This window comes from Zootermopsis nevadensis, unplaced genomic scaffold (genome assembly GCF_977971745.1).
Source record: "Zootermopsis nevadensis isolate Lab colony 2312 unplaced genomic scaffold, Znev_1.0 Znev_ptg000003l, whole genome shotgun sequence".
Lineage (NCBI taxonomy): Eukaryota > Metazoa > Arthropoda > Insecta > Blattodea > Termopsidae > Zootermopsis > Zootermopsis nevadensis.
The window spans coordinates 5,019,078-5,032,513 of record NW_028259135.1 but is presented as its reverse complement, the minus strand read 5'-3'; the positions used below and the strand labels follow the sequence as shown (position 1 = coordinate 5,032,513).

General features: G+C 37.6%; 1 protein-coding gene across 13 annotated transcripts in view; it reads left to right on the top strand.

Moving 5' to 3' along the window:
* LOC110839576 (uncharacterized) overlaps positions 1 to 13,436 on the top strand; it is a 146,112-nt gene that overhangs the window by 116,506 nt on the left and 16,170 nt on the right. For all 13 annotated transcript variants that reach the window (XR_015532570.1, XM_087340448.1, XM_087340470.1 and 10 more), the window contains 8 exons: positions 630 to 665; positions 1,138 to 1,212; positions 3,617 to 3,946; positions 4,809 to 4,877; positions 5,803 to 5,856; positions 6,746 to 6,889; positions 7,870 to 7,986; positions 12,063 to 12,266. Coding sequence is in view for 12 of the 13 variants with exons in the window: in XM_087340448.1 (XP_087196574.1) it covers positions 630 to 665; positions 1,138 to 1,212; positions 3,617 to 3,946; positions 4,809 to 4,877; positions 5,803 to 5,856; positions 6,746 to 6,889; positions 7,870 to 7,986; positions 12,063 to 12,266 (1,029 nt within the window). In the remaining variant the exon portion in view is untranslated. The remainder of the gene's footprint in view (positions 1 to 629; positions 666 to 1,137; positions 1,213 to 3,616; positions 3,947 to 4,808; positions 4,878 to 5,802; positions 5,857 to 6,745; positions 6,890 to 7,869; positions 7,987 to 12,062; positions 12,267 to 13,436) is intronic.

Here is a 13,436-nt window from a genome sequence, read left to right as displayed (position 1 = left end):
GACGTTGTCTTTGTTATATACTGTAAGACTCTGAAAACCATTGATCATGATTATTGGTTTACAAGACACTTGGGAACATGCGTAAAATACTACAGAAAAGCCCACTATAGAAACAGAAAGAATCATGGCTGCCTTTGTGTGATGGTTGTTTTAAGGTAAATTAATAATAAAAAAGGTTATGTGTGTTGTAGCCCTATTTGTTTATTTCATAAATGTGTTCTATTTTTATATCCTGCTCTGACTGTAGTATGAGATACATATAGTAACTTTTTTTATTTTGGAAGATTTGTGAAACATATGGATAGCTTTAGCCACAGGTTGATGAACCAGGTGAAGCAGGCATGTAGGTAGAAATTCATAAGGGGAAAATGTAATTTTAGGTGCTAATTTGTGTATTGTGATTTTTTCAGGGTTTGTGAGCATGGAAATTTTGGAACTATTAGAACATTTCTGAAGTAAATGTTTGCTGTGGGCACATTCATGAGCTAAAACATATGCTGCGTCTGTCTTAAAAATAGATGTTTTAGATGAAAAATACATGTGACGTACATGGTTATATGTGGCCACCATTGTCTGTATGATTACTGAAGTTATTTCTGAACATACTGTGAGTGTATCTTGCATTACAGGTTCAACTCTCATCAGCTGTGGCTACAGGACTTCAGGTATGCTGCTAAACAATTACATAAATAACCTGTACAAAAACTTATATCCCACGAAGTAGTATCAGTAAACATGATTGTATCTGTGGTCTTGAAGTGATGGTGGCTTTATGTATTGTAAGCATATGTTAAAAGCAGACAGTAGACTGTTATGCTATGACAGAACTAATGTGCCTATCAATATTGATTTATGTTACTTGAAGAAGACATTAAGACCACATGATTCGTATTGCTGCAAACTAAAGCTTTTTTAAACAAGATAACTCATATATCTTTATTAATAATTCAAAATTTACAAAGAATGCACATGTGTATTCCAGTATAGATGACAGCTTTCCAGTTTGGTTATTATTGGGTTTTTTTCATATTATTCTTTCTATTTATTTCTTGAGTATTTCCACTTCTTTCCAGTGGGTTGGCAAAGACACAGACCGACATAATTTTGATAACTGCTTTTAATGCTTTGTTTTCGTAGCAACGTCCAGCACCAACTGAAGCACCAACACAGACATCAGGATTTGCTCTGGGAAATCTCATATCCAATGCATTGGTGAGTGGATGTAAAACTTCATTAATTGTAACACTGACATCACCTCATACACTTCACATGCCCAAGAAATATCTAGTATTCTATTCAGAAAGTTAAAATAACTTAACATATTGGGAGATGAAGAAAACCATGTCAAATCAGACAACATTGTTGGTTATAGTTTAAAAATGTCTGAAAAACATTTCAGTATTGTCTGTATAGGATTAAATTATAACTGTTTAAGAAAAAATAGGGCCTCTGTGGTGAGGGGGGGGGGGGGTGTCTGTTGAAAATTCAGTATATGTGAACTGTGAAACTAGGAAATTAAATATTATTTAAAAGCTCTCAAAATGTAAATTGTGGATTGTATTATATTTTAGATACAAATATTTTATATGACTGGTAGCTGTGATGAAGTCTAGTCATACTGTATCTCAAGGTCAGACTGCGTGCTGTGAGTGTAGTTCAGTTGTGGCCTGTTTGTACTGAATGTCCATGGTGTAAATACAGCTGCTCCTCCACAGATTTACACCAGTGACAGCCAACATTAGTGTATGATTCTAAACAAGAATTGTTGTTTGAGTGCACTCAACATTTTTGGTTGCAAGTGGGCTCCCTGACTTGTCAGTGTCAACAACACTTGTACATACTTCGTTGTGGCATACAATGCTTCCTATACTGGGAAATCTGTCAATGGTAGATTACTGGCCTTTTCACTACTCCAGACCAGAAAAGATGAACTACAGGATGTTGTTTTACCTTGGTATAAACATCTAGTGAAGCAGCCACATTTATGACAAACTCACTCAACACAAATGGACAACAGAACAACTTTCATGGCAAGCCACTAACTTACCTTAAATTACAGTATGACCAGGCCTCAGCAGTGTTTCCAGTCATACAACAAAAATATTCCAATATTGTAGATATCTTTCTGATCTCCCTTGCAGTACTTAATTCAAGTTCCTTGGTATCTTGTCTCCCATCATCCCAAGTTGCAAGCTGCAGGCATCAATGTTGACTACAAACTCTTACTTAAAAAAAAGAAAAGATTTTAAGCATGATGGAGGCTGAAGACTCCCTGTTTGGCCACTGAAACGTACATCCAGGAGCTGAATCATTATTGAATTTGTTAGAGAATTGATAGTATTTGAAAAAAATCAGTGTAACATAACTTCAAGCAGTGAGTGCATGTGGACCAGAACTCTTCCATTACAGTGACTGAAACTACAGAGGAATTCATGACCTTACCTGTACAGAAACACTCAACCCATTTCATCTGCAGAGCCCAGTTAATTTATCTGAGGGGTGATAAGTTTCATAGACAATGTTGTCTCCCTAGTGCATTTTCCAACTATGAAATACAAGATACTTATTAAAGTCTTCATTGGGATCCTTCTGAAGTCACATTGCATCCATTTAATTTTTACTATGTTCATTGTTATGTATCAGATATATTGTTGGTACTTTGTTCTTCACAATCAGAATTGAAACCCAAATCTTTTATCTCATTTGTAGCAATATTACAAGAAAGTTTTGCCGTGTTTCTAGCAGCCAAATTACTGATATTTAAAAGAATGAAACCAAGGTTCATTGGATCCAAAACATCAGTTTTATCTCCGCTGTAAGCCCAGCAAGTAACATAGTGCATTTCACATAAAGTGGGACCAGTATTCATGCACCAAAATTTGCAGACATCTTTAGTAATAACATTTTTCAGTCAGAAAATTACCATCCATGCACATTAAAAGTAACTTTGGTTGGATATTTATCCACTTGTTTTAGTTGAAGGCTTAAACTAGTGAATAGAATCTTAGTCACCTGTATGTAAAGGGTTAATTACTGTCTGGGAAACAAAGTACGTTCTTTCAGTTGTGTCTCAAAGACAGTACTAATTCTTAGAATACAGTATTTTTATGTAAATTTTAGGTATAGTTTCCTTCTAACAAATTTCAGAAACTGAAATATTGTACCACACATAGAATTTACATTTCTGGACCTTTGAAACAATCTATTGTACACATAATCACAACATTCTTCTAATTTACAGTAATAGTCAGTGTTCAAAATTTGTGTCACTGACACTATTTCCAACTGCCCCTGATGGAGCCCCTATTTGGTTATCAGCTTAAAACAAAACTGGGGTTATGCTTCCATTTCTACGCAGACTGTTCTCAAAAATGTCCATGCCTCTTTCAAATGTGACGGCCATGAATGTGTTTCTAAGTCTATTTTGAAATGATTATCCAGACCAAATAAAGCTAGAACAGATTCAGACTTAATCACTTATCTTGAAACAGGAATCATTCCAACATTTACATCGATGGTTTTAGTCTTACTGTTAAAACAAAATTTTTCTTAACCATATGTATGTACAACCCTGTGATGATTCAAAAGTGTGTAACCTTTGTGTTTGTGTGTCCAGGATATTGACCCCCAGAAAGGTTTCTTACCATCAACACGTGCTTCATTCCTTGCTACAATTGTGAGGAACTCCAGAATAATTACAACTCCAACCACTGCCACCACAAGCACCACCACTACCAGCAAAACCACAAGCGCAGCTTCAACCAGTGCAACAGTCACTACCAAAGCAACGACCACGATCAGTGCGACAACTGCAAATGCCACCACTGCGATGAATACAACACCAGCTCCAGTGCCCCCAACTACAAACTCCACAGCCGCAGATCTGAAGACAACATCAAATCCAGCAGCTGGGGTACTTGATGACTTCTCCTTCCTGAATGTACTGGTATGTCTTTGTTGGAAGCTTCCATTGTAATAATGAATCATGCCTCATATTAAGCATCTTATATATGTAACAGATACTCAGAAACAATTGTACAGTAAGAACAGTAATGGCAATGGTAATGAACATTTGCTTCCATAATTATCTTTTGATTGCTGACGGACTGTTCTGTGCCAAGGAGCTTCGGTAAGTGACTCAATTTGTCAGTAACTTTAGTTACTGAAGTAAGTTAGTTCATTGTCTTCGTTAGTTTATTTAGTTGGTGTTCTTTAATTGTTTAGATACAGTGTGCAAACACGAATATTTTGGAATTACAGTAATGTAGAAAGCAATAGTTGTTGTAAGAAATAAGTTAATTGTTTTCTTCTTTTGATAAGAACTGCAACTGAAGTGGAAACAACAATATTCTGAGCCTTATCTTAAAGTTTTAGAAGTACTTACATTTTGCCATCATGAGATGCAGTCCCCCTGTTACATGCATTGATGAGTGTTTCAACATATTGGTAAGCAGGTTATGTCTGGTGGAGATGCATATTTATGTTCAAGAGATTATAAGTTTGATTCTTCACATTTTGTGCAGTCATGTATTATTTGCTTGTTTCTTTACTTTATAACACAGGTTTATTATAACATAGGTGGTCATGGGTAATTTTAAGGTGCTGTTCCAGATTCACACATTTATAATCTCTTGAATATGAAACATAAATTATAATTAATACACCACAATATCTTTGTTTCTTTCAAGTTAATTATACAACAGTAATTTTATCATTTCATAAATAAATTCTCCAGTTGATACAGTGTTGTTAACCTGCCAACTAATTTATCAGGTGCTGGAATGATGGTGGGTCTTGTTCTGTTACAGCTCCTGGGACGACCTAAAGAAACCTCGCCTCGACCCGGCAGAGACCCAGGATCGTCAATTGCTAATAGGGTAAGTCACGCTTCGAACAAAAACTTCAGCTTATGCCAGAGGTTATCAAATGTTTCCACACAGGCTTAGAGGCCATAAAACTATATAGGAGAACCATTTATTGAAATACCATGGCAGTTTATTAAACATGCTACTAAATCAGGCCTCCTATTGCATGCAGGCTCAATATTACTCAAATTTCTTTAACAATATCAGTCAGTAGTGAAATATTTGTCATTGCTTTGTTTGAGTAATTTTTCAATACCATCTTTAATTTCTTTGTTTTGATATGCACACATTGATCCAAGCGTTCATCTGTAAGATACTTCGTAGTTTTCGATATGATGTTATTCATGAAGCTGAATGGTTGCTCACAGCCCATTACTGGAGACATTAAAAACTCATTTTCTGATATGAAATAACTATCATTTATCATAAAGTATGACACGTAATACTGCATTGGCGGCACAAACACATTGAGAAGCCACACACAGCCCAGGGGTTGAGAACCCTGACCTAGAACCTGAGTGATTACTTCTAACCATTTGTAGCAAATTAGCCGATGTGATTCGAACACCTCATCATTTTCAGATTTATTGTTCATTCACACCCTTTCCTCCTGCTTGTTCTAGTAAGTGTCCATCAGTGTCTCTTGTTCTTGTGGGTGGCAAGTGAAAACAGTATTTTATAATCTTTCTAGTGGTGTTTTGTGTGAATATTCTAAGCATTTTCCTATGTTTAGATTAATTTTGTAAATCCTATGAAAGTCTCTGTTTTATAATTCATCTATCCACATGAACACATCCTGACCATAACTTTTCATGTGAAGAAATTACAAATCCTCCAGCTGGGGGATTACAAACTACACTACTTCTGGTTCTGGATCTAAAGACATTCTATCAAATGTGAGATTTTTGGTTATAGTATGGAATAATTTGTGTTGCAGATCATCCAAGTGGCTCTTTCCAGAGGAACTAACTCAAATGCCAAGTCTCCAGGAGTAAGTAAATACTCACATAAACACTATAATGCTTAATGATTTTAAAATTCTCTATGCTGCACTGGATCTCTCGCTCTCAGGGAGGAACATAGATTGCAGGTGTTTGTGGAGCATATTTGGGCCTAGGATAGATGAGGATGGGGTATGGAGAAAACTGTAAAAGATGAGCTTAAACATTTGTACTCCTTCCCCGATATTGTGATTAAGTCAAGAAGAATTTTTATTATTTATTTATTATTAACTTCAAATGGGTTTTACCCAGTGGCAGTGCTTTGACAATAATGTTTTCAATTCTTTCCAACAGTCTGATTTAGTATTTTACACATTTTTCACATTACAGGCAACCCTCGATTTGCGCCGGTTCAGAATAACGCCGATTTTGAAACCAGAAAATCAAAAACTGATTTTTTTTACTATTATTGTATCAAATATATTTTTTTAAATTCCCTTTATTTTCATTTACGTTATTTCAGAGCTTTAAATGTAATGCCCTTATATTACTCGTCAATGTTTGTGTGCTGGGAACGCATGTCATTGACTTCCCATTGATTTATATTATAAAAGAGTTTCAATTTACGCCGGTTCGTCCAGGAACGTATCCGGGCCGTAAATCGAGGGCTACCTGTATATGACAGAGCAGTCTTGCCTAAATATCCATATCTAGCGTAACTTGGATATGGCAGGATCTTTGCAAAACATAAGAAAAAGAAAGTACAGAGAAATTTTTCTGAAGCATAGGTTTACCCTTGTAGTTACTAATATAGAAAAAAGTGTAAATGGTTCTTTTTAATTTTTTTTTAAATATTTGCATGAATATTATACACAACGTATGTACAGTATGTGTGATGAATTGTTCATAAGAATCTGTAAGGTACATTTTCTGTTTCAGACAACTCCTAAATTGACTACCCCCAAACCGGTATCCCCCAAATCAGTAGCCCCTGAGGCTACCACTCTGAAAGGACCACTACAGTCTTCAGCACAGCAGAATCAGGAAGATATGACAGCTCTCTTGAAAATACTGGGAGACGTGGTAAGTGCGTAGTTAGGCTGGTTGATTGTTTAGTGGATTGGTTGGTCAGAGTCTACTGATCATGTGGATTGCTGAATCTTGAAGTCTTGGCCAGAAATGATGAACCACTGGCATGCCAAAAAAATAGGTGGTGTACAAAACTTAATTTCAGAGAAACTAGTAACTAAATGACTATTAAAATGTTATATTACATATGAAGATTTCTGTCTTCTGGGTTGTTGCGCTGTGTAGTCTGGTCGATGTTAACCAACGTTTCAGAGGTCATACTGCCTCCATCATCAGGGCGATGAGTATGAAGATTTCTGTCTTCTGGGTTGTTGCGCTGTGTAGTCTGGTCGATGTTTACCAACGTTTCAGAGGTCATACTGCCTCCGTCACGTGTAAGGTTGAATATATCAATTAGTCTGCATTCTTACACTCACAACTTCACAAATATTTAAAAATTATAATTTAGTTGGAAACAACCACACATTTACATCAGAAATTGAAACCAAGTGTGATTCTGCCTTAAGATTTGTTTTTCTCTGTTCAAATGTTCACTTCATTGTCATATTCATCTTTGAAATCCTAGAATTTTCAATCTAGTCTAGTTCAGAGTCAGAAAATGTTTTCTAAAGTCATAAGATTGAGAATAGATTATATTGACATTCCAGAGACGTTTTTCATACCACATCAAACAGGGCATTGTTGTACTAATGTGATCTTCAGTTGTTGTGCAAAAGTGTTTTTCAAGAATGGGACCTCAGTCTACATTGTTGTGCAACAATGACCCCCTGGTCATTCAGGTTTCCTACCCTGAAGGAAAAAATATGACAGATCCAGTTTAATATTATCATCCCAGTTATGATTAGGTTTTCCAGGTGGCATATGCCCTTATCTTTCACTAACTGTTTAACATACAGAAGTTATTCTTGATGAGAGAGAATGTTTCAGCAGGGACAGAGAACAGAGAATTATAAAATTGCATTTCCTGTTGATAGGAACCCACAGTTCAAGCAAACCTGACGCCCAGTGAACAGCTGCTTGCTGACTTCCTCATTAAGCAAGCAATGTCACATCCATCCCAGAGGAACCAGCACAACCAGCTCAGTATCCAGGTGAGAACTTAAACCTGAAATTTATCATAGGCTACACCTCAAAGTGCTTTATCACTACATAAAACTTTACTTTCTACAATATTTTTAAAATGTCATAGTGAGGTTTAACACCCCCTTACCAGATGTATCTCAAAACCAAGAAACCTCCAAAAAAGAAGGTGACGAAAACCCACAACTGGGTTGTAGAGCCAAGAAACAAAAACAACAAAATCAAGATGTATATAAAGCAAAATGACAGGTTATCTTTTACAAACTAAAAGAACAAAGCACATTACACACCTGAAATTGCAGCATGAAATGTTCTTGTTAATGGATTTTTCAAACTAAATCACTAGTGTGGTAATCTTCAGCATTAATGGGCATAGATTCGAAATTTTTGAACACTTTTTGGTTTTGTGAGATTCTTGGACAATTTCTAGCATTTTTTAATTTTATGTAGATTTTTCAAAATTTGAAAACTTCTTTCAAAATTCTCCCCACCCGAACCCGGCCAGAACCGGTCTCTGGCAAACTCCGTTTCTGCCGTACTCTGTACTCTGAGGTACACGGTCTCTGCTGGACTCGGTCTCTGTGCGATCCGGTCCCTGTACGTCCTGTCTCTCCTAAATCGGGTGAATTAGAGACCAATTCCGACAGAAACTGGGTGAGGCACAGACCGAGTCTGAAGGAGACCGAGTTAGGCAGAGATCTTGTGAGGCACAGACCGAGTCCGGCAGACAACGGCTGAGCACAGACCAAGTCTGGCTGAGACCGATTGTAGTAGGGATTGCATATAGAAAATTTTGAAAAAAATTGAAAACTTTAAAAGAAAATAAAAATTTAAAAAACAAAAAATGCTAGAAATTGTCCAAAAAGCACACAACACTGAAAATATTTGAAAAATTCGATCTTCAGAAATATTTTCAAAAATTTCGAAAATTTTTGGAAAATCGAAAAATGCTGCAAACTGTCTAAAAAGCTCGCAAAACCAAAATTTTTCGAAATTTTTGAAAAAAAATTTGAGGATGGAATTTTCAAAATTTAGTAGTACTTTTCAGACATTTTCTAGCATTTTTTTTATTTTTTAATTTTTCAAAATTCTCCCCACCCGCCCCTGCCACAACCGGTCTCTGCCCAACTCCATTTCTTTCGTATCCTGTACCCTGACACACACGGTCTCTGTGTGATACGGTCTCTGCATGTCCTGGTGTCTAACGGTTGTAGTAGGAAGCGCGAAGTGAGAATTTTGAAAACAATTTGAAAATTTTCGGAAAATCGAAAAATGCTGCAAACTGTCTAAAAAGCTCGCAAAACCAAAATTTTTGAAATTTTTGAAAAAAAATTTGAGGATGGAATTTTCAAAATTTAGTAGTTAGTACTTTTCAGACATTTTCTAGCATTTTTTGATTTTTTAATTTTTCAAAATTCTCCCCACCCGCCCCTGCCACAACCGGTCTCTGCCCAACTCCGTTTCTTTCGTATCCTGTACCCTGACGCACACGGTCTCTGTGCGATACGGTCTCTGCATGTCCTGGTGTCTAACGGTTGTAGTAGGAAGCGCGAAGTGAGAATTTTGAAAACAATTTGAAAATTTTCGGAATATCGAAAAATGCTGCAAACTGTCTAAAAAGCTCACAAAACCAAACATTTTCTAAATTTTTGAAAAGATTTTTGAGGATGAAATTTTTCAAATTTTATTGGTTTTATGCGCTTTTCAGACATTTTCTAGCATTTTTTTGTTGTAATTTTTGATTTTTTTTTAATTTTCCCCACCCAACCTTTGCCAGAACCGGTCTCTGCCGAACTCCGTTTCTTCCGTACTCTGTACCCTGAGGCACACGGTCTCTGACAGAGACTGGGTGATAGCAGATCTGAGTCCGACGGAAACCGAGACAGGTAGAGACCGAATGTGGTAGAGAACTTGTGATGCACAGACCGTGTCCGGCAAACAACGGCCGAGCACAGTCCGAGTCTGGCAGGGACCGGTTGTAGTAGGAAGCGCGAAGGGAGAATTTTGAAAGAAGTTTGAAAATTTTCGGAAAACCGAAAAATGCTACAAACTGCTTAAAAAGCGTACAAAACCAAAAACGTTTCATTATTCTGTTATTTTCGATTTTTTTTTCGTAATTCTACATATCCGAAAACTCCAGATCACGTCTCTGTCCCGCTACACCCCTTCACTCCTAGACCCAGGCTCTTCCACACACATACTGCAGGCCTTGGTCTCTGCACCACGCGCCCTTTGTCAGACGCAGTTTCAGCCTCACCCGTTCTCTCGCGTACTAGGTTTGTAGAGACAGCTAGTCTCTGCATCACGCGCTCTCTGCCGGACGCAAGTCTCTGGCTCACCCGGTCTCTGCCGTAGTAGGTCTGCAGACGGTTAGTCAGAGTCCGAGTCTTACAGAACTTTTCCTACAGAGATCAGGTGTGTCAGAGATCGTGTACAGCAGAAACTGCTTGTCAGGTATCAGAGGGGAGAATTTTGAAAAAAAATTCAAACTTTTCAAAAAATAAAAAAATGCTGGAAATTGTCCAAAAAGCCCACAAAACCAAAAAAATTTGCGAATTTTCAACATCAACATTTTTCTTCAAAAATTTCGAAAATATTTGGTTTTGTGCGCGTTTTGGAAAATATTCTGCATTTTTTGATTTTTCGAAATTTTTAAATTTTTTCCAAAATTCTCCCTATCCGAAAATCTCTAGATCACGTCTCTGTCTCGCCACACCCATTCACACCATGACCCAGTATCTTCCACACACAGACCCCAGGCCTTGGTCTCTGCATCACGCGCCCTCAGTCAGATGCATCTCAGCCTCACCCGTTCTCTCGCGTACTAGGTTTGCAGAGACGGCTAGTCTCTCCATCACGCGCTCTCTTCCGGACGCAGACTTCGCATCAACCGGTCTGTACCGTAGTAGGTCTGCAGACGGCTAGCAAGATTCCGAGTCTTACAGACCGCTTCCTGCAGAGACCGGGTGTGTCAGAGACCATGTACAGCAGAAACTGCTTGTCAGGCATCGGAGGGGAGAATTTTGAAAAAAATTCAAATTTTTCAATAAATCTCTACTAGTCCGTATGTCTGGTGAACGACACAAATTTTTAAATTTTTTAAAAACTTCAAAAAAGTTCGAAAATGTCATAAAAATGAATTAAACGAAGAATTTTCGATATTTTTTAAGAGAATGTTGAAGTTGAAATTTTTCAAAAATGTTTGCTTCTTTTGCGCCTTTTTAACAATCTTAATCATTTTTTGATTTTTCGAAAAAAATCAATTTCGCACCCGATTCTTGCCTGACCCGATCTGTCCCGGTCCCGGTTTCTGCTAGACCAGGTCTCGGCCTGACTTGGTCTCTGGGGCACTCTGAAACGTTTCTGAGTGCGCCAGTGATCAGTGTTTCATCAGGCCCCGCAGCATGCATTTACAAATGAAACAGAACTTCTCAAATTAATTGATATACTATAAAAAACAATTAGTATGGCCCTTTAAAAGTTACTTGGTGTACAATAAACAGGCAACTTCAATAACACAAGTAATCAAACCATAACAGCCATTTTAAAACTGGACCAACAGCTGAATATGACATTCAGGAATTACCACTAGAAACACCAACATCTTGGTGAAGAGCCCATAAAGACAGTATTGTTTATTTCACTATATCCACCTTCTCATACTTGTTAAAAATAATAATAATAATGCAATTTAATTTTTTAAATAAAAAAAATAAGGAAAATATTTGCATGCATGTTTTTCATGGGCATTTTACATAACAATTGGAATACACTTTCATGAAGTATGCTCTTTCCTTTTTTAAAATTAACATGCCAGAGGCTTGCTGAATGACTGTTATTAACTCACTTATTGGAAGAATATAGTTATTATTCATTTCCCAGTTACACCAGCTATAGTTTTCAAGTGAAATAAATGTGATTCTGTCCAAGACATTATTAACTTTCTCTGTGGCCATCAACAAAGATACGAATAGCCAGTTTGCTGACCCCTGCTGTGATTACAGGGTCTACCAAGAGTGAGGTGATGTGTTATTAAATTATGCATGGAGTAGGCAAAGATGTCAGACTTTTTTTTCATACCTGGCAGGATGTCCTGAGTCCTTCAGCTCCATCAAAAAAGTTGAAGCCTTCTCCAATCACAACACGTGCTCCAAGTCAACTGCTGGGTGACCTGTTTGACCCACTGCCTGGTGACAACAAAATCAGGGATCCCAGGGCTGGGCAGGGATTGGTGGAAGCTGCCATCAAGGCAACAAAGACTGTTTCACAACTTATGGGCTCCGTGCTCCAGGTATGATGAACCTCCGCAATGCTGTTCAGTTTCTGTATTCAAATAATTCAGCTTCTTCATACAGTAGTCTGCTTTGCATGACACCACAATGAATAATTCATATTCTCCATCTTATACTATAATGGCAATAAAAGCATTAAGATTGTGTCATAGCACACGATGTAAATGAGAACTTTCGATACAACACCTTAAGGGAGTGATGGGAGGGTAATTCTAAACTGAATCTTAGAAAAATGTTTAGAAGATGTGAACTGAATTGAACTGGTTCAGGATAGGGCTCAGTGAACATAGAAATGGCCCTTTTGATTCCACAAAACCAGGAAACAGAAGTGTCAGGGTAGGTTGAAGGAGATTACATGAATTAGCATGTGAGGCTGTTTTCATTGCTGCATAATGACAACTGTACACTTCTGAATGCAGTTGTGGACAACAAAATGCACATACGTCAACAGGTAGATGCTTCCACGTCTTAGGCCAGAAAATAAACAACCTATAAATTACTCGATGTGTAATCTTTATTAAACATATTTTTTCTAAGCTTCTAGCAGTGTGATATGTATTTTATATATTTTTGGGGGGTTACAGCCTAATGCCCCTAGGCAATGCTACCTATGTACATCACCAGCATTCTGCCCTATCATTCAGAAAATCACTGGGGCACTGCCCTGGCTTGACTACATCCCTGACCACCTGAGAAATGATCAACTACCCACGAAAGTCATGACAACTGTATCAATGAAATTGATGACTGGGGGGGTTTGAACTACAGGAAGCCAGTTTTTCACCACTGTGTCAAGTCTGGAATTCATGCAGCACCACTGTCTCTTCTCTGTATATAAATCAATTGACTACTAGTCTCCATTCATATTCACAGCACAATGCCTCTGCACATAGACAACTTTACCCGTACCTTCTTACTATTTAAAATGAGCACATAAGGAAGTTAGATACCTAAATGGTAAGAATACAGTTCAATATCTTAGTTCATGTCCCGTGCCGTAGCCACGTGGTCTGAGGTATCATGCTTCGGACCGGTGATACGGAATGCACGCTGGTTCAAGTCTCGGGGAAAGAAATTTCTCATGAGATTTTCGACCGGTGTATGGAACCGGTGCCAACCCAACATCGTGAGAAAATTGGGAAGCTACAATGGATAGCGTAATCCGGTCA